Source organism: Nasonia vitripennis, chromosome 3, assembly GCF_009193385.2.
Source record: "Nasonia vitripennis strain AsymCx chromosome 3, Nvit_psr_1.1, whole genome shotgun sequence".
NCBI classification, from domain to species: Eukaryota; Metazoa; Arthropoda; class Insecta; order Hymenoptera; family Pteromalidae; genus Nasonia; species Nasonia vitripennis.
This window is the reverse complement of record NC_045759.1, coordinates 22,961,014-22,981,568: the sequence shown is the minus strand read 5'-3', so window position 1 is coordinate 22,981,568 and position 20,555 is coordinate 22,961,014. Positions and strand designations below refer to the sequence as shown.

The following is a 20,555-nucleotide window of genomic DNA, read 5'->3' as shown; positions in this document are numbered from 1 at the left end:
AATACGTTCCCCGGAATTCTGGCATAGTCGACATCGGTCTATGAACATACATACGTACACACAGCTATGTACTAGTTCGACCCATACCGATTCCGCGTATTTACCAGTTCGCCGCGTCAAAATCAATATACAAACTCAGCAGCGTTCGACTTGCCTAGAAAATTTCTCATCCGCGCGTCGCATGAACAGAAAATAAAAAATTCAGTTCTTATAGTTACAATACAGCACAGCCGATATACCGCATACAAGTCGACTTTGTGTAAAAATCTCAACGAAGCAACGAACTCATTTTCGCGAACATATTCCGATCACGGCCGTCGAGTCGTCGCACACAAAGCGCGCGGAAGCCGGTATTAGTCGCGACTACTTGCCCTTGGCCTTCGCGCAGCCTATAGTGCCGGTGAACTTGAACGAGGTCAAGGCTCCGCGATGTACGTGCGCGAGGACGAGGCCTGTCCGGAACTATTACTCGACGACACGAACGAAGAGGTATGACGATTTTGCGAATTGGATTAATTAAATTTTCTCGTTGTTTTTTTTTTTTTCTTTACTTCGCTGATATCTTTGTTTGCCATGGAGTGTAACATGGCACGAAAGCTCTTAACGCGACAAGTGCGTGTTATTGTTCATACACGGCTCAACGCTGTAACGCGATAATTAGACGCCAGGGTAAATACTGTCTAGGCCCGTTAATTGTCTCTCCTCTGTTGGCGCTGCAGCTGCGTAATTGGTTAATTCAAAGGTTCTACAGGGACACCTAATGCGCGCCCATTGATCATTATTTAATGCGACGGTTAATAGCCTACTGCTATATTATTTTCGTTGAACGCTTTGTTTGTTTTGTATACAACCATTTCGTTTATGAGGAAAGTTGTCGAACGAGCGGAATTAACAATAATATAATAAATTTATTAACGGAAAGTATCATTTTTACAATTGAATACACTATAATATACGTATCGTTTGAACACAAGTAGAATTCGTACGGATAAAATACATTAAAAACGAGCATAATACAATATGCCGTATAATAACTAAGCTCAATGATCAGAAGTTTCAAAAACTGCGAAACGCAATTTCGCTTTGTATAATAAAGCGTCGATTCGCAATCTATATATGAAACGGAAATAAATCTCGAAGTATTTAAAGAATACGCTAAAAAACTTTAGGCTAACTTTGGGAACGCGGAAGAGTTCCCATAATAAATGATTTCTAGGATTTTCTCGAAAAATCTTTCATTGACTTATAAAACTAGCAAGATCCATGCGCACGCTCCGAATATTCTGTATTTACGATTTTCAGGTTTAAAATACAAGCTGAAATCATTCGAATATCATTGCGATGTTAATTACCTAATTTTTGTTTCAATCTGTCTAACTAATTTGGCTGTAACTATCGGCGCCGATTTTATAACCAATCATTCTAAGTTTTTTTTTTAGTTGTAAATTTGCCGCAGCGTCACCATTGACCAATCATGTTTATACTTATCGATTCGTCAGGACCAGCCAATGTTTTCTTAAACATTTTTCTAAAGGAGGGAATGCAGTTATTACTCACTCGTTATTACACTTTTAGCAATGCAGTTCAAAATTGAAAATTTTGCCACGCCTATCACATGTAAAATTGAACTTCATTAGTTTAAAGCATCGCTTGAGCAGCACCAAAAAATTATTTAAAATTAAATTTTCCTTGTCGTCGTATTTAGACCGTGAAAACAGGTTTGGAATCTCCCGTGCTCATTGAACGTATTACTTTGAAGTTTCTTTTATCCATACGTAATGTTACCTTTGCCCGTTTATGTTGGACATGAGGCACTCATTTTGGCTCTTCCTAAGTAATTTCAAGAGGTGAAGTTCCATAGCCATGCAGCCTGCTTTCAAAGCATTTTTTTCAAGACTATTCCATATAGTACTCATGAACAAAGTATAACATAGTACAGAGGTAATAAAGAGCCTCAGTAAATTGAAACCAATACTGCTTTCAAAATTGGTCATCAGATAATCCAGACCCATAGACCATACTAAGGGGATTATCAGAATCAAACTTGCTATCAAGTACCATAGACGTTGTCTTCGAACGTTACGTAGAGCTGCTTCGCAGACGTTGATTGCTTCTTTTAGGTGTTCTTTGATGTCGTTACTAGTATTTGCATTGTGATAACCTGCATGAAATATTTCATTTAATAAGTTTAATTGATTCAATAGACTTTAGTTCATTCAATAACAATTAAAAAATTTACCTTTCGTGAATTTAAAAGATGCCATGACAGCCTCATGATCAGAATAACTAAAAGTCTTGTCTGGTACTCTTGTTGGGAATGGGTGAGAAAACTCGCTTACATCAACCTATGAAAATATATTATTATTATTAAAATGCTTGTCTAAATAGCAAACAAGTTGATTTATTTATTCCTATTCAACATACCTTATATCTTTTTGATCCCAAGTACAATATATGATCAATCCGCTTGCCCTGGGGTATTTTTCTAGCCACTCTTAAATCGGTATAGCTATTTTTGGCACATTCACTGGTCCCAAGACTATTAGCATCTTTTGAGCAAGCATCTGATAATTCAGCTATTCCACAAATTATTCGAAAAGCTAAATCTTGTGGCTCCGTATTAAGATCACCACCTAATATCACAGCATCTGCCCCACCTCTTGTCATTCTAATGAATTGTGCTGTATCAAAGGCCTGCATGACTCGATGGGCATTGTATTCATCGTTTTCTCTGCAGTATTCAGCATGTAACTGCAAATATATATTCATTTATATAAATTTATTTTTCCTGAAATAACTGATTATTCAAAAATATATGTATATATATACATACATGAGCTACATAAACGTTGATATGTACATTTTGAGCCTGTATTCTACACAGCCCAACTCCTTTGCCTCCAAACCAATCTCCATGGTGAATTTTATGTACATAGCCATTTAAAGTCCATTTATGGAACATTACATCTCCGATACAATATCGGGAAAATATACAAATGCCAGATCCAACCACTCCACTGAAGGAAAATGATAGGAGTTTCAATGAATAATATTAAAGAGTCAATAAATACAATAACAGCCATATTTTTTAAATACCTAAAAAAATAGTGTGAGTATGGTAATTTATCTTGAGTTTTCGCTCTGATTAGTCGAAAATCATCAATAGACCATACTTCTTGAAGACAAACAATGTCGTAATCTTCACTCATAAGCTTATCAGCAATTGCATTCATTCGATTCACTCGATTTTTGGATACATATGGAATTCCCCTAAAATTAAAAATATTTATGAAGATAACATCTGCAAGAGATACATTGCATAGTACTTTAATAGTTGTCTCTAAAATTCACATAAAAAACTATTCTGTTTTATTCAGAATACTACTATCAACATTATTGACGATAATTTGCAAAACAATAAACATTAACATGTGACAAGACAGTATATAATCAATTTCACATAACCTCGCGTCAACTCACCAGCAGTTGAGGGTCAGGACGTTCAGCGTTAACTCCTCCGACATTTTATCTACTTTTTCTAGTAAAAACTAATGACTAAAACAAAACTTTGTACTACTTAGTTACAGAAAACACCCACGATCACATCACGAAGAGCTGCCACTTGTGCACTCTCTATACATCGCGTGTATTTCGAATGTCAGTTGGACGATAATGGAGCCGTCTTTGCTTTATCCGCAGCGCCAGTGTTGTAGCAACTCATGCAATTGGCCGTGGATACGGCCGAGTGGGAGGGAGTAGGCGATAGGTATTTGAAAGCTAATAACGTTCGTATACGACAATAAGAGTGTTCTAATCGGTAAAACCGATAGCGCCAGTGTAATTTGATTATCAATAGGAAAATTTCACATCTATTGTACAGTAGAATAACGGTTTCAATAGGAAGCAGATAAAACATGCACTTTGATTGCTGTGGGAAAATGGGAAAGGATTTTGAAAGCAAACAAATTTGTTTAAAGTAGAATGTATAGGCGGCATATATTACAATTGAAAATTGTGTAAAAAAGATACAAAAATAATTGATATAAGTAGTTGAAATTTGTACAATTTATGCAACTATCAGCTATTTCCAGAACTCTGTTTTTGAGTTAATTCTATAATAGTCTCGAGATTGATGACCTCTTTGTGCTTACTGAGCATATCAATGAGCTCTTCATTATCTTGCAAGTGTTCAGACATTGCAGCAATGAGATTAGTTATAAGCTTCTTCATTGTGTAAATTTTTGCAATTGATCGATTTATTTTCTCTTTTAATCTGAAAAAAAAAAAAAAATTAATGAGATAAGTAGGAGATAAATGCTAATATTAAAAAAAATCGTTTTCTTGCAATATCTTACTGGACTATATCTGGATTGGTTTCCTGCAGATGCTGATTTTTCCTGGCTTCTTTCTCTTGTAAAACTTCTTGGTGATGGTAGATAGCATGATGGAATTCTTTCTTCAACTGATACTGCTTTTTTACTAATTCTTTCCTTTTTTCATTCTTTGCTGTCATTTTATCATTTACCATGAATAATTTATTAAGACAGGCTTTGACCTTTCTGTAATAATAATAGGTTGTTAATTTATAGCATAATTTTGACAGATCGTGGATGACTGTAAAAAACTTACTCTTGAATTTCTGGCGTTCCTGCACCTTTGTAAACGATATCTTGAATTGCTCTACTCTGATAGCACAGTTTCAACGTTTTAGAGTTTATCAAATAATTCGTACTACTTTCATTTAACTTTTCAAAAGATTTTATCAAATCACCTTGTGGTTCATTTGATGAAATTCCTATTGAGCAAAAATTGAATTACATACATGCCATCCTAACATTAACTCAGTTTTGGTTTTTTTTGTTTACCTGAGTCAATTATTGCATGTAAAGTCAGTCTTCTGGCGTTTAATGCTGTGAGAGATTTTCTTATATCAATGATCTTTTCATCGGTTGGTTTAAAATCATCCAAAGTAGTTGCTCCAACAGGAAAATTGGCTATTGCCTCTTTTAATTCGTCTACTGCCCTATTTAAGTGTTTGATCTCCATTTTGATAAGTTTTACAGTCAACAATTGATTATTAACTATAACGTGTAGAAAACACTTTGTTTTGTGTATATTTCTATAACCTCACAAATCACTTGCAGACTCTTTGCAATTTCTTCTCATAATTCATTTCGAACGACGTTCAATTGGATTCATAACGAAACTGCTCCCTTCGTTAATTATACAAAAAACGACTCCGTTGAAAAGAGTAAACAAACGTTTATTGTCGCTCCGATTTCTCCGCCAAACTCATGTGTTCGATGCACAACAACTGTAACAACGCAGCATCACAACTGACAAGCCAAGCCACGCCACGCTACTCGAGAAGCTGCACTGCATTACCGATCGGGCGATCGATCTTTTTCAGTTCACACCGTGTAAGGACATCACGCTCCAACAGATGGCCACCACTCGACGGCGAGCGAGCGAGCGAGCGAGATTGTGTCAATTTTTTTCTTCAAATAGGTACGCGCTAACTAGGTTATGTTACGTCGTCGGCTTGACCCCCCGGCCGACTCGCGCGTCTTCTCTGCAACACTGTCGGAAGTAAAATAATTCAGTGAAAAAATGTCAGTACAGCTATGAGGATTTCAGTTTGCCTCGCGCTTACGCTGCTGACATCGCTGGCCGGCAGTTCTGCACCCAAGAGAAAACTCCAGATTGGCATCAAGAAGCGCGTCGATAACTGCACCCTTAAGTCCAAAAGGGGTGACACCCTGTTCGTTAATTACGTGGTAGGTTGACCTGAATTATAACTGTGTAGTTCGAATTTGCTCGCTATATATCAATGATGGACGCTTTTCTGCGTGTGAGTTTATTATGCGCGCGATGAGACTCCACTCGCCAATTAACGTTTCTATTCTATAGGGTACTTTGGAGGACGGAACCGAGTTCGACAAGAGCTCCAATTACGAGGATTCGTTTCTTGTAACTTTGGGATACGGTCAAGTGATTAAAGGATGGGAGCAAGGATTAATGGGGTTAATATGATTTTTATTTCTACGCTATAATTGTTGTTATTATAGTACTTGTCGCAATGTCTTTTTATTTTTTAATGCTTATATTGCCAGTCGAAAGTTATTGATGTCCAGCAGCTATTTTTCTGTTGTGCTTTGAGCTTATGATTACCAGCTTTGTACCGAGAATATTTAAGCATTTGATCTATTCAATTATTCATGTCTGCAAAGTTCTGATTTAAATTTCATGCAGAGTAGAAGTGATTTGGTAAAAAGAAAAGTCTCTTATGCCAGAAGCTTCTAAGATTACGTATGCAGGTCTTCAGTCAGAAAATCAATGGTTCAATGAACCTTCAAGGCTAATGTTTTAGTATTTTTAGCAAAGAATTGAGACAGATCTTGTTTTTATTTTTTTTTTAATAATTGAAATATTTTTTGTTTTATGCCCTTGAATTGCTCTCACTGCAAAATGAATAATTAATTTTTAACTTTTCATATTTTATGCATTACATTTTTTTCTGAAAGATTGATTTGACTTCGACATGATAGTAGATCAATTGGAATAAAGTGAATGTAACTTCCACTTAATGCCTTTTCTTATTTGTAACTTTATTAAATGACTGTTAGGTCAATTGTGCCTGACATGAATGACTAGCAGCATATTGTCAACAGAAATAGCACATCAATTTCGATACAAGAAATTCTAGAAAAGTTATATAGATCTTGGATTTTATATTAAAGTTAAAGAACATAAACAGGAGATCAAGGCAAGTCTATTTGAAAGCTTGACGATGGTTTCATATCTGTTTATTTACTCGGAGTATTTTAAAATTAAAAGCTAATATTATGATTTCTTTCATTAATTTGTCCAGCTTCATTGATGTCCTTTATGATTAATTTTAGAATGTGCGTAGGGGAGAAGAGAAAACTAGTAATACCTCCAGACTTAGCATACGGATCTTTTGGAGCCTTACCAAAAATACCTCCAAACTCTACGGTCATATTCACAGTTGAACTAGTGCAGCTTGTTCCAAAGGAAGAGCCTCGGCAGTCCGATACGCATTTTCACGAAGAGCTTTAGTTTAAAATGATTTTCCAATCAAAAGATACACACACATATACAAAAGAGTCTATGTATACTTTTTTACAAGACTAGTTCTTAAGAAGGAAACAAAGAGCAGCAATTTAATTTAAATTTACTTAACATTCCTAGCGGAAATTAGCATTTTTCACAAAGAAACAAACTTTTTATACACATGCTCCAGAGGCTAGATTATTTATACTATATTCAAGATTTCAAAATCAAAAATAAAAAAACAAAATGAAATGTCAGCGTTTATCTCGTCGTATTATCATTTTTACAAACGTTATGAAATAGCGAAATAATTTCCTACACAGAATACAATAACGACGTCAAATTGAAATCTCTTGCACAGTTTCATAATTGCGACCTTACGTAACGCTTATCACAATCAGTGCTAAAATACCAGCCAAGACAGTTAATTTCGATTTACCACTATAATGTATCGACGAGCGACTCTCTCGTTAAACATTCCCGATCTCGAGTCTTATTATTTTTCCTGTATATATGTACAGATCTCTGCTGTCTTACATTTTTGCATGCGCAGATATGTTTGATTTCGTAGTTTTTGTAACGCTTGTATATTATAATATCTCTTTTTTTTTTTTTTAATTTACCCCAGTTGCAATCGTAATTAACTCGGTGCTTTTTACCGTATCGCATACATTTTCATCGACTCTGCGACGATTCAAAAATCATGTATATCGGCAGCGGCTCCGTCTATACTCTCGTAAAAAAATTACAATAAATTTAAATACCTCGGAGCCGGTGCTTTATAACGCAACACGACTACCATTAGTTTGCGATAACAGAAACACACACACACTTCAGCGTTCGTTTATGTATATAAGTTTTTCGAAAATTCCCCGAGTCGCCGAATCCGCTACTATTTTTCCATTGCAATAACAAAGCGCACGCGGTGTGTAATAATGCTCGGGCGTATCTTATCGGCTGGTTTTTTTCTCGGCCGCAATCGAGCTTGACCTTTAATACGTCTAAAGATCGAGCCCCTCGACTGGCGCCTCTGATGTTTTTTTCTTCGCTTCTCTGGCGACACTTTATCTCTCTTTCCCTTTTTTTTTTTTTTGTCAAATTTATGCCGCTGCAAGTTTTGGTGTAACATAATTATGGACTGAAAATAAAAGTATATCGTTTGTTTTCGCGATCGATCCAATAATACACCGGCGGAAAAAAACTCGATGCATAACCGTCTCGCCACACACAGAGATAAACTCGATTGCCCGTCCACCTGATGGCCACAGTCGGCCTGAAATCGCGCCCTCGTTGCGTCTCATTCTCTCTCTCTCTCTCTCTCTTTCTCGCGTGCGCAAACTGTGCCAATGACGCCACTTGTACTCACTGCTCCGTATACGCGCAGAGGAAATTTTCCTATGGGAAGACGCGCGTTTCGCAATCCGGTTTCGTGATAACAACGAAGCGACGACTGTATTATACTCACGCCTAGAGATGAAACTTCGACTGATCTCGAAGATCCTTTTTCGCTTTGTTGTTTGCCATTATGACGTCTGAATTTCAATCGTTGCGGCATTAAATCTCGCGACTAATAAACTCCCATTGATAGCTATATACTGGTACGCGTGTTACGCGGGGATACCTTGGAAATCTAGAGCCGCAGACCGGAAAAATTTTCAAAACGGATTCACGATAAAAAGGATGAATGATGCATTGTTGTTCGCGTTCGCGATTCTATTGACATTTCACGCGCATCCATATTACGTAGAAGTATACAGCGATTGCCACATCCGACGCAAATTTGTGCGCGGGCTATTCTCGTCTCTCGATTAAAATGCCCGAAATATCTCACATCCTCTCCACCGTAATATATAACGCGATACAAACATTAAAGCTCATCAGGCGCAATCGCTCCTTGTCACATATAGCCATCGTCATCGCGCTGCACATATGGAGAAAAAAGAAACCAAGCGATAAGAGTCGTCCCTCGTGTCGGCTATTTTTAGAAGCGTCGTTGGCTTTAGGATGGAATAATCAGCCCCGCGCGCGGCACCGATTTTCGAATCGGGACCCCAGGCGTCACTGGCCGGGAGCACGTGTTGCCGCTGCTTTTCAATGTAGCGCCGACAATTGCGCTTCTACTTATCTCTTTGTCTGGACTTTGGCCCTGCGCGCACGCGCGCTCTCTCTCTCTCTCTCTCTCTCTCTTTTCACGAACACGAGCGCTCTCTCTCTCTCTCTCTCTCTCAGAGCTTGCGGAGCTTTCGGGCTGCTTCGCTGGAGATTCTTCCGTACAGATACACTCGTACAATTGGGAGTATCGACCGAAAGTGATAGTATATGATTATACGCGGACCGTGAGATAAAAAGCTTCATTCAAGGGCGCCTCTGTTCGCTACTTTTTTTCTCTTTCTCGACGTCCCCCGCGGAGTGCTTGCGCGCGTGTGCGAGTGTCTTTCACGCTGGCGTCACGCGCAAATGGATCCGCGTGATGGGCTGGATTAAGCGCGTCGCTTCTTCTTTTTTGTCGCGAGGTTGATGTACCCAACACGACGATGCGTATGTATATTTTTTTTTTTCTTTTATGGACCCCGAGAGCAGCTTCCGGTGTTGTTTCGCTTCGTTAATTTACGCAATTGCATAGTATTGATCAAGACGAGCTTGCGTCCGCGCAGATGTTTTGACGCTGCGATCGAGCGATAAAAATTTTGCAACTATACACACCGTTTTATTTCTGATAAGCCATCTACGCTCATACGTCAGCGCTTTTCTCACACGTACAGATCGAACGGAAAAGCTCGCTTGAACACTTGGGAAATTCGCGCACAAACGAACGGAAGGAAATTCCTCGGCGACTACGTCATCCTCACCGCATCATCATCTTCTTCTTCTTTCTCTCGACGTAAGTGTAGGAGGCTCGTCGAACTTGCTGGAAGCTCATCCAGTCGGCGGTGCGACAGTCAAGGATCTCGGATCGGGTTGCGAAACGAGAATCATTGTTTTTGCAGCCGTCGACGCTATTTCCGAGCGCGCCGATTGTCGGATTTTGCGCGTTGACATATGCAGGGCGAATCCGAGATGCGAGGTGCGGACGATCTGTTTTTGTTTTCCTTCGGCTTTGCTCGAAGGGGGAAGAATTGCTCGCGGCACTTTGTGCGATGTTACTACCATTTGATACCATTGAGTTTCGAGTGAAAAAGAAAAAGACGCACCAAATTCTTGCAGAAGCACACTGTATACCTACCTGTTGCAGGGAGTATTTTTACACGTAACGATCATATCGTACTATCCACCCACGAGCTTCTATATTTACCGTCGTCTTAGCCGAAGCTTCGAGAAAATCCCCCCCCCCCGCGAGCTCGAAGCACACAGTGCTATATCGCCATCGGCGATCGTTTAATTTTCCATCGGTTTTATTATTGGACTGATCGACGGAACGTCTCGCGCGCTTCAATTTATAGGTTCGTTGACGCGGCTCGAGTTGGAAAACGCAAGGCTGGTTTTACCACGAGTTTCAAAAGGATATATCTCGATCGTCGTTTTGAATAAAGCTTCCGATCTACTTTTTTACGCGAGAGCTTGCGCAGACTGCTGACAAAGAGACTCGCGCAGGTGTCCTGAAAAAAAAAAAAAAAAAGAAAAAACACCTGGCGAATCGGCAACCTCTACTTTACAACTTCCTCCTATCGCGTCCTCCCGTAGCTGCGTAATAAGCCTGTATTGAAAAAAAAAAAAAAAAAAAAAAAAATAATCTCTCGAAAATCCGGCCTCGCGCGTAAAACAACTCGCTCGAATACAAGTGTAGACGGAGCGAGCGATCGTGCCGAGGAGGGGGAGTATCTCTACTCCTAACGCGGAATAAAAAAAAAGCCGGCGGCGATATAAAAGGAGCCGGCGCGGAACTCGCGTGTCGTAGACACTCCGCGGATATGTTCGGCTGCGCTACTCTCTCTCTCTCCTGACTTGTTTCTGTTATACTTAGACACTCGCAGCGAGACGCATTATCGGTAGACAGACGAAGCGCGCGGTTATCCAGTCGCGCGCGGCACAGTGACACAGTAACACGTCCCTTCTCTCTCTCTATCTTTCTCTCATTCTCTATTGTAAATAGCGCGTTGTCGAGAGGAGACTAAAGTAAAGTGCGTTTGTTGTTCCGGCGGGGGTTGAATTTTGAACGGGAAAGCAGGAAAGGGAGCGCAGGCTACAGCTGCTGGGCTCGTTACCGAGGAACGCGATGTCGTCGAGCAAGAAGAAGCAGATGGAGGCCGTGGCCACGTCGAAGAACAACTTCAGGGTGGACCTCGACAGCGAAGCGACGACGGGATGGAGAAATCTCTTGGCTTTCTGGATACTCGGCCTGTGCAATAACTACGGATACGTCGTTATGCTCAGCGCTGCTCACGATATTCTTCACGAGGTGAGAGAGACTTGTTTTCGTCTGGAGTCGTTATCGTTATATTATCGTTATGGACGCGCGCGGTTGTGATAAAGTTTTTCGCCAATTATAAGCTCGCTATTTGCCAGCGCGTTATCGTCGCGACTAAAGTCTGTAAAGCGTCGATCATCGCGATGTAAGTGTGGGCATACGGTTAACGAGGAGTAAATACCGTATATTAAAGCCATAGCGCGACAAACTATATCGGTTTTAATCGTAACACGCTTACGTTCTCGCGCGCACACGTCAATGGATTCGGATTTATCGACTCGCGCGCGTCGAACTACTTGCGACTCATTTCATTCTCTCGCTACACCGTGTGTGTATGTGTGCATACTGAGAAAGTTCATCGACTTTATTATTCATTACCGTGTACGTCTGTCTGTCGGTGATGCAACTAATTAACGCTCGATCGATCGATTGGCCAGTAAATTACTCTTCTCTATGCGTGAGCCGTTGAATTTTGCAACGAGATGATCGAGCTTAATCTTTATTATAATTATACACTTTGAGCGAGAGAACGAGTTCGGAAAAAAACGCTTCGTTTCTGGGAGAATCTTATCTGGCCGTGTCCGTAAAGACACGTGTGTATTTAATTACGTCTCGAATCGAGGAGGAATTCGCATGAAAGGCTCGATTTAAAAAAGTCAGAATATACTCGTGCCGTCGCGGTAATTTAATTACGCGCTACGGTAACGCGTCTTATTTTCGCGTCGATAACTCGATAACACACAGACGAGCCTTTATTTTGCACAACCACTCGTTTTCGCGAACATCTGCGGCTATTCGAATTTTCCGATCTCCGATAGATCCGAAAAATCGCGTTTCGCCCAATTAATAAAAAAAAAAAAAAAAAACCGACAGCGATTTATCTAATCCGATCGGTCTGCAGCTCGTATAGGAATGTAATTACGTCGTTATTAACACGCGTGAAAAATACCTGTCCTATACAGCCCATACATCATCGTCAACATCCTCGCTGAAACTTCTCCGAAGTCGCGTATATATATATATATATAGACTTCCGCGCTCCACAAGTCGCATATAAATCGCGCAGGAAAGAGATATTCAGGGCTGTCGAATATGAGGCACGTTTTCACTCTCCTTTTGTGCCTTGTGTGCGATTACGCCATTTGCATTCGGCGCGATTACGATCCGTTCAAGGCCGACTCACTCGCACATAAAAGCCGCAACCTGTCAACCGCGTATTGTCTAGTAACGTCTTCTTCGTCGAGATTTCCCGGGCGGAATTCCTGCGCTGCGCGGCAATTTTCATTCCGAGCATTCCGCGCGAGTTTGGATGATAATATGCGCCGCGCCGCGCGGTAATTGCCTGACTCGGCTGCGAGGCGGTGATTTTCTCGCCGCGAGAGACTAGTGTGTGTGTCATGCATATAGCGAGTTTATACATAAAGTATATATAGGTATACAGGTGCGAGGAGTGTCAAGATCGGTTATTGTCATTGAAATTACGACTCGTTGGCGCATGTCAGGCAAGAGCGCCGCAGTCGAAAGTTTATTGCTCAATTAAATTTCTTTACGTAAAGAGGCACGACTTGTGCATGTAAACTGGAGCTTACGTAAAGATAAACAATCGGATATACCGCGTTAAACGAGTGCGATTTCCGAGATTATAACCAAGATGCGAATCGGAGCTGGTTCGGCAGCCGGTGATGATAAGGTCGTTCGTGACGGCGCGACCTCACATCCAAAAGCGAAAATCGCGATGAAGTGGGCCGCCGCGCGGCGAGTTTGTAATCGAGTCGCGTCGCGTTATTCAATGTCGAGGATGGTCGTTGACATCGGCGCGTTATTATTTTGTGCGTAGCAATGGAAGCACGATTTTAATAACGACGTCGGCTTATACCTACTGTAGTGGGCTTGTAATCGAACTCTGATGAGATCATCTGATGCATACAGTTTCGCTAAATTCCTTAACTGCACATCATCCTCGAGAGAGCTTTAAAGCTCCGTCTCTCTCTCTCTCTCTCTCTCTATATCTCGCCGCGACCTCCTATCGCTCTCGCGAAGGTGACGGCCTCCAATTTGTCAATTGTCTACGCTGCACGGATACGTATAATGTGTAAGCGCGTTAATGGCTAAGCAGGAAGAAGATCGAGTTATATATACACGCGCCTTCTAATGAGCAGCGGAGAGTACACGTGCGACGAGGTATAATGGACCGGAAGGAGCTTTGTGACGATTTCAACGTCGTGATCGAAGCACCCTTGAACCTGACAAGATCTTGGCTTGGATTTCAATGGGAAATTTAGCGCGTTTATAGCCCGATTCATTGGGAGAAAAAAGAAGCGTCGAAATGAACTTTATCTTCGATAAGAATGTACGCAATTCATCCGCACGCAAAATTGAATCATTCAATCTCGCGTCGCGCCATACGTGTCATACGTGAATTCTCCGATTACAAGATGCAGAAGGAGAGCACGTAGACTCTTTGTCGCAAGGCCGCGAACGTCGTATTGTAGACTCGAGGAAAATCGCTTACACGAAATTTACAATCGCGCGCGCGCGCGCAGCGAATACACACGAGGAAGCGCCGGCGTTCGGATTTATTTATGGACGAGAGCGCCGAGTCAAATTTTCCAGCGTATTTAAGGAGGAGTAAAAATGACGCGCGCGAGGCATTGTATGCTAAGTATTGGAAATCTGCGGATGATTTATTCGTATGAGCGAATGATCTCGGCCGCGGGAATTTAGTGCAAGCGCTGTACTCGTCGGAAAATAATAAAAGAAACCATCGCTCGCTGTAATATTCCGGACGCTCGATAAAGAGTGATTATTACGCTATTTACGTATGTGTATTGGAGAGCCGACGTGGCGATAAGCTGCGACGCGGAATTATCGCAGCTAAGCTTTCATCCAGCTCGTTCATCGTCGTCTCTTTCCTTTTTTTTTTCCGTATACGCTCGCTTGCAGCGATTATCTCGCGTGTCCGTAATACGGTTTTATTCTTAGAGACCGCATATGATTCAAGAAGATGACTTTTCCACTGTCTCGGCGTTTATTTTTCGCGCGACGTAAATATAAAGTTGTATGAGTAATCGGCTGATTGTGAAAAAACGCTCGATTCAATTGTCGCGCACGAGTTAGAGATAACGGCAGAGATAAACTTTGAAATTACAGTAGTTTAAGCCCGCCTCAGGGAGGTCGACGAGAACAGTTGTCTGTGTTCGTTAGCGAATCGAGGCCGAATATATATGCGCGCGCATCGATAGATATCGAAAATACACGTGACGTCCAGCAGCAGCACGTGCTTTTCATTTATACGTCTATGGATATGGAAAATAATAGGAGGGTGATTTTTTCTTTATTTTTTTTTTTTTTTCAGCACGACGCCGAAGAGGTGGTAAGCAACAACGCAACGACGAACGCAACGGGTGTCAGGAACTGCAATACCTTGTCGACGGGGGCCATACTTCTGGCGGATATTCTGCCGAGCGTGGCGATCAAGCTCACCGCTCCGTTTCTGCCGTATTTCGTGCAGTGAGTAGACTCATCTCTTTTTTTTTTTTTTTTTTCACTCTGATATGTATGCTGTAAAAGGTCAATTCTCTGATTTTTACGGAATAAGCTTGTATACGATGAGTTCGTTGCGTTGCACAGAACTGAAAAAAACTGAAAAAATTGCGTGTAGTTATCGCAAAAAGATGCGAGTACACGTAATAATCCAGATAGCATCAGTGCGAGAGAAACGAAAAATATTATTAACTCGGATTTTTCGTAATCCCTCCTCCGAGTTATTGGCAAACAGCAAACATGTAATTGCATTATCGCAACTAATTCGCTCGTGTACGTATACAGAGATTACGATTAGATATTATATACGACTCCGAGCTCGTCGCTCGAGATGCGAGATAGGATATTTAGGACGTTCATCTCTCGATAAGCTCGTAGGCGAGACACATGGATATATGTGAGCTGTAAACAATGAACGCGACTTTATGAATTATCATCGGAAAACTCGTTCGGGAAATACGCATGTATATACATATGCGATTATAGTCGATAAACGAAAATACCGAACGGCTTAGCAAGGCACTGCTGCTCTGGATTATTATTAATAGATTATCACCGAACGTTTATTGATCAATAGCTCGGTTTTGCAAAAATACGCGCGGAGATGAGAGAGACGCCGATTTGTACTAATACTACTATTACTACTACTACTACTACTAGTCTGATGATGATCATTTTATTTGTATGTGTACATTATTATGAAAAAGATGTACTTTTTTCTTCTTCAAGCGCAGGCAACTGCAGCAATCGTTATTGTTTGACGCGTCTATGCAGGATACATCCACATGTCCATGTAAGAGTTAATGTAAACTAGACGCTCTCGGTTTCTTGGAGTGGCTATGTAATACGCATCAAGCTCATTGTGCTTCTTTGCGCTTGGAGTTGATTTTACGGTTTTTCTTTTATTTCTGGCACTAAAATTATACGTTCTGAGAAGTGGGCAGTGTATTGTGCGTTTTGATTTGCAATGTTTATTCACGCTGAAAAACGAGAGAAACTTTTATTCGGATGAAGCTTTAGTGGTTTTTATACCTATTACGTTTTTCAGTGTGTAAAAATTGAAACATTTCTCTACTAAGATCATCGCCGCAGCTGAACAGTAAAAACACGCGTGTTTCGCTTGATCGACTGATGAACGATTTTCTTCTGCTAATATTTATGATTTTGGCAGTTTTTACTGGTCAGCTGGAATACAGAAACGGACAATCGGTCAAAACTTAGACCGTTTCACCCCTCTTTGTTTCTCCAACACAGTACCTCTCTCTTTCTCTCTCAATACGAACGAAAATCAACTCCGAGAATATAATCCATAAAATCTATCGTACTCTTCGTTAAAGAAGGGTATACCTCACTCCGAGAAACGCCGAGGGTAGTAATCATTATAATCCATGTGTATCATTTTCATGTATATCATTGTGCTTCAGAGAAGCGTGCGATGATGGCCCGTGAATTGAAAAAGTGTGCTATAGCCTCGTGCGACACGATTGTGCGTTCACTGCTGCAAAGGTCTGAAAAAATTTAATCCAAGCCCAGCTGGTGTATATATATATATATAGAGAGAGAGATATACGTGTATATGCAGCAATTGTGCATTGTGTTAAAAAAAAATATTAAGACCAGAGCGATGTGACATGCGTGATTAACGTTCACGTTGAGCGCAGCACGTGGCAATAAGTATATGCTAAAGCTCTTTTCAATTGTGCGAAAAGAGCCGATTGAGTGTATAGCGACGAGGCGATGTGCGCGTCGCGTCGCGAGGTATATACCTATATTCTTTTTCTATATCTATTTAATCTTCTCTAATTTACCTAGTTTTACTCTTTTGTTTATAATTTATACTTCTCTCTCTTTTTGCATATTAGACACACAAAGTTCTTGATATATATATATATATATATATATATAACATTAACGTGTGTGGATTTTTAAGAGTGCTCCTATAACTTCTTTTTTTTTTGTTATCGCGTCAAGGGAATTTTTTTTTTCTCACGTAGAGCGAGATTGGCATACACGCATTCGTAAATACCTGACGACCATTATCTGACGATTCGAAAGTGGCCATATGTTCTTTCGAGTCGATAGTGAGACGCGATAAGCTTATCGTCCATCCGCAGTCTTTTCCAAACTATTTAATCGATCTGTATACCTGAGAAAATTGATTATCACGGCCAATCCGCTATCCGAATTAAAAAAAAAAAAAAAAAAAAAAAATACACACAGGAACGCTCTTAACAAACCCCAGGAAAATTAACAAAAACTTTCTTTTCTCTCTATCTTTACCTCTAAAAAAGCCAATACCCTCGCGCGAGTCGACCTACCACAAGGGTCGAACTAAAGCAGGTCCGAATTTCGCTTTTTTTCCAGCATGCGAATGGGCTCGTGCGTCGTCTTCTCGGCAGCTGGATTCCTGCTTGTCTCGTTGAGCAATACTCGGTGGCTTGCCATCACCGGAGTCGTCGTCACGTCGCTCTCGTCGGGACTTGGAGAAGTGACGCTGCTCAGCTACAGCCATCGGTATACCAAGTAAGTCTGTGTTTTTTGTTTTTCTTAGTACTTTGAATTTAGCCTTATAGAGCGATGCATCGGTCGTTTATTTAGGTAAACAATCGCGATGTGTGATTCGACAATCGATAGAACAAGCGTTATATTATTTCCTCGTTGCTCTCGTCAAGCGAATTGCGCAATGTGAGCGTCGCTTTGATAGCTCGTCGGGTTATAACACAAAAGGTATTGTTGATATTTTTTACGACGATCATTTGCCGTCGCCAGTGCAATCGTCGCGAAAGGGAAAAAATTTTTCTCTTATCCGGATCTGTGTCAAGTGAAACCCAAGTTTATTCTTTTCCAGTTTGATAAAAAGCCGACCTTGCGATCGAATAAGGCGAATCGATGTACTTCATTCCATTTAATGACACTCGTATATAGCATCAGATTCTAGAAATCCGAAGCCTCTCTCTCGAAAAAAAAAAAAAAATCATCGGACACGCCGTCATCAGCATTTACAAAACTTCAGCGGAATACGAAAACGAAAACAAACCGTCGCCTACCGCACGGAGAAAACTACAACGTTGCGGGCGCGTCGACCTTTGCACAAGTCGACCGCGCGCGGCTTCCTTATCGTAAAATTGACACATACATTTTTGTCTCTCTCCACAGAAACGTCATATCGACATGGTCGTCAGGAACCGGCGGCGCTGGTGTAATCGGTGCCGCGAGTTACATGGGACTTCGCTACTTCTTCACAGCAGCCGATTCTCTCCTGTTGATGCTGGTCGTGCCGATTGTTCAGGCGTTGACTTTCTGGCTGATAATGACTCATCCCGAGCCGAACATCGCTCTGGTCGTTGAGAGCGGTGGAATCGGAAGTCAGGAGCAGATAATCGAGGCGCCGAAGATGAGCGTGGGAGAGAAGCTGAAACTCGTGCCGGGACTGATGAAGTACATGATTCCTCTGGGGCTGGTCTATCTGTTCGAGTACTTCATCAACCAGGGACTGGTGAGTATATATCGTGTTATCGTTGTCACGTCGGTTGCAACTCGGTTGATTATGGCGGATGATCGAGAAATTTTACGCTGAAACCGGATTGAGAAATCTTCTCTTGCGCGAGAATAAAGTCGCTAATTGTCTGAGCGATAAGATTTTAAAGAGATTATGCGGCGTTAGAAAGCTTGTTTGCGGAGATTTGACATTCTTGAGAGCTCACGCAAGCATGTGCATGTATATTTGATGAAAAAATAAAATACTTTCGTAATTAGATCACTCGATCGTCTTCATTGAAGAAGAAAAAATCGGCATGTATTTAGAATCTCCCTTTCTGCTTTCAGTACGAATTGATTCAATTTGACAACACGTTCATCGGACACGCCGATCAATACCGTTGGCTCCAGACGGACTACCAGATCGGCGTCTTCTTGTCCCGATCGTCGGTCAACTTCATCTCCATCAATAAAATCTGGCTCATGTCCGTTCTACAGGTAACGATCAGCAGCCTTACTTTCCTCGAAATGTACTCGAAATGTACATCATGCTAATATGAGAAATTTCCCACTTGCAGCTGGCGAACGTCGTCTTGCTGACGTTCGAGGCGGTCTACTGGTACATCCCCAACATCTGGATCGTATTTGCTCTGGTCCTCTGGGAGGGTCTGCTGGGAGGAGCTGCCTACGTGAACACGTTCTACAGGATGTCGAAAGAGGTGAGATTTTCATTTTCGTCGCGCACGAGCGCTTTATCTCCAGGAAAGTACGAGCTTGCACAAGCTGGCGATAAGAATACTGTTGATATTTACATTTTCACACCTGAATTAGCAATTTCAATGTCGACGTATTCTCGACTTTTTATATAATGAAAAACAATTTCGCTCGAAGTAATTTATGAAGCGTCGTATCGGATTAAAAAATCTTTTACCTATTCATAGCGCAAACAATTCTCTTCATTGTCGTAACTCCGCGCCTCTGACAATCCATTGTTCGACTAATCAATAGGCTCTATTGTCATGCTAAATCCGGCTGGTTTTTAACGCAAAAGTTCGTAACGAGAGAATCGTTTTTAAATCTGATTTCAGGTGCCATGGGAGCAGCGAGAAGTTTCGATGGGTATCGCCTCGATGGCGGATTCCATCGGAATAGCATTGGCCGGCTGGGCCTCGATGCCTGTGCACAACGCGATCTGCAAGCTGCCTTCACCCACGCGACTTGGCAGCTGAAGAGCCGCGAGTATCCTCAACTTCTGTACATAGCGAAGACACACGAGGCTGCGCCGAGACGCTCCTCATCAGATTGTACTGGTCCACACACGCATTACCTATTCCGTTGTACAAAAACAAAACTAAATACTTTGTCGTGCCGATGTTTCTATATATGCCAGCTTAGTCTTTGTAACTTTTATATAGTTAGATAGTATAGGTATAGAGCAGGAAAAAAGTATGGACGGACGCGTTGCGAATGTGTAAGCGAGAGACGCTTTGTTAGATAGCGACAAAATAGAGTATTTTGTTACGTCGACGAGTTTTCTCTGCGTGTTTGAAGATTAGTAAGATACAGCGAGTTTGCGCTTTATACATTAAGTGCTGTGCTCGCACGAGTGAGTATATATAGTTTGGAACTATCGTTGCAAATTTTTTTTCCTGAGATTGCCGATATTTTTTTTTTTTGTTGTAAACTAGTTAGTGGGTGTATGAAGATGGGCGTATTTTTTATATGTGTACGCGTGTCCGAGCGAGCCTTGCGAAAAAGAGACTATCGTTGCGGTGTCTGCGGACGCGGAGAGGAATATACAATAACGGGACCATTGTGATGAATTTTCCGTATACAGCGTACACAAGATTTATCGGCTCGAAATCCGTGCAGCTAGACGGTGCTTGTATAGAAGAATAGTGTCGTGAAAATTGATTTAGATAAAAAAAAAAAACCAACAACCAAAGTATTACGAGAATTAAAAGCGATCGCGTTGAAAACAGTATTGTTTTCTTGATGTACAGTTACTGCGATGTGCATGAACGAAACTGCGGACAACAAGAAAAGCGACGGGATG

General features: G+C 41.2%; 3 protein-coding genes across 4 annotated transcripts; 1 reads left to right on the top strand and 2 right to left on the bottom strand.

Moving 5' to 3' along the window:
- Window positions 1–171: 171 nt before the first annotated feature.
- LOC100118289 (battenin) lies at window positions 172–20,471 on the top strand. 2 transcript variants are annotated; one of them, XM_031927460.2, is made up of 9 exons: window positions 5,492–5,777; window positions 5,911–6,023; window positions 11,240–11,470; window positions 14,835–14,989; window positions 17,387–17,545; window positions 18,179–18,518; window positions 18,848–18,997; window positions 19,078–19,218; window positions 19,588–20,464. In XM_031927460.2, exons 2-9 carry the CDS (start codon window positions 6,003–6,005, stop codon window positions 19,726–19,728), a joined length of 1,338 nt encoding a protein of 445 aa, XP_031783320.1. In that variant the 5' UTR covers window positions 5,492–5,777; window positions 5,911–6,002; the 3' UTR covers window positions 19,729–20,464. The 2 variants fall into 2 exon arrangements, with proteins under 2 accessions (XP_031783319.1, XP_031783320.1); XM_031927459.2 differs by lacking the exons at window positions 5,492–5,777; window positions 5,911–6,023 and adding an exon at window positions 172–489 and having other exon boundaries at window positions 19,588–20,471.
- On the bottom strand, window positions 889–3,722 carry LOC100118365 (putative neutral sphingomyelinase). Its single transcript, XM_001602299.6, has 6 exons — window positions 3,481–3,722; window positions 3,097–3,270; window positions 2,834–3,017; window positions 2,425–2,751; window positions 2,240–2,345; window positions 889–2,161 (listed from the first exon to the last, which is right to left on the bottom strand). Exons 1-6 carry the CDS (start codon window positions 3,522–3,524, stop codon window positions 1,782–1,784), a joined length of 1,215 nt encoding a protein of 404 aa, XP_001602349.1. The 5' UTR covers window positions 3,525–3,722; the 3' UTR covers window positions 889–1,781.
- On the bottom strand, window positions 3,972–5,466 carry LOC100678315. The gene is made up of 4 exons (XM_003426278.5): window positions 4,866–5,466; window positions 4,630–4,795; window positions 4,356–4,559; window positions 3,972–4,273 (listed from the first exon to the last, which is right to left on the bottom strand). Exons 1-4 carry the CDS (start codon window positions 5,044–5,046, stop codon window positions 4,078–4,080), a joined length of 747 nt encoding a protein of 248 aa, XP_003426326.1. The 5' UTR covers window positions 5,047–5,466; the 3' UTR covers window positions 3,972–4,077.
- Window positions 20,472–20,555: the final 84 nt, after the last annotated feature.

Bases quoted from the DNA above. Each gene is read 5' to 3' on its own strand.
- LOC100118289 (XM_031927459.2), top strand. From the start codon at position 430: ATGTACGTGCGCGAGGACGAGGCCTGTCCGGAACTATTACTCGACGAC. The intron at 14,990-17,386 runs GTGAGTAGACTC...CTTTTTTTCCAG, and splicing joins TTTCTGCCGTATTTCGTGCA to CATGCGAATGGGCTCGTGCG. The intron at 18,998-19,077 runs GTAACGATCAGC...TCCCACTTGCAG, and splicing joins GGCTCATGTCCGTTCTACAG to CTGGCGAACGTCGTCTTGCT.
- LOC100118365 (XM_001602299.6), bottom strand. From the start codon at position 3,524: ATGTCGGAGGAGTTAACGCTGAACGTCCTGACCCTCAACTGCTG. The intron at 2,752-2,833 runs GTATGTATATAT...ATATATTTGCAG, and splicing joins TCAACGTTTATGTAGCTCAT to TTACATGCTGAATACTGCAG. The intron at 2,346-2,424 runs GTATGTTGAATA...ATATTTTCATAG, and splicing joins TGGGATCAAAAAGATATAAG to GTTGATGTAAGCGAGTTTTC.
- LOC100678315 (XM_003426278.5), bottom strand. From the start codon at position 5,046: ATGGAGATCAAACACTTAAATAGGGCAGTAGACGAATTAAAAGAGGCA. The intron at 4,796-4,865 runs GTAAACAAAAAA...TTTGCTCAATAG, and splicing joins ACATGCAATAATTGACTCAG to GAATTTCATCAAATGAACCA. The intron at 4,560-4,629 runs GTAAGTTTTTTA...TTATTATTACAG, and splicing joins GGAACGCCAGAAATTCAAGA to AAAGGTCAAAGCCTGTCTTA.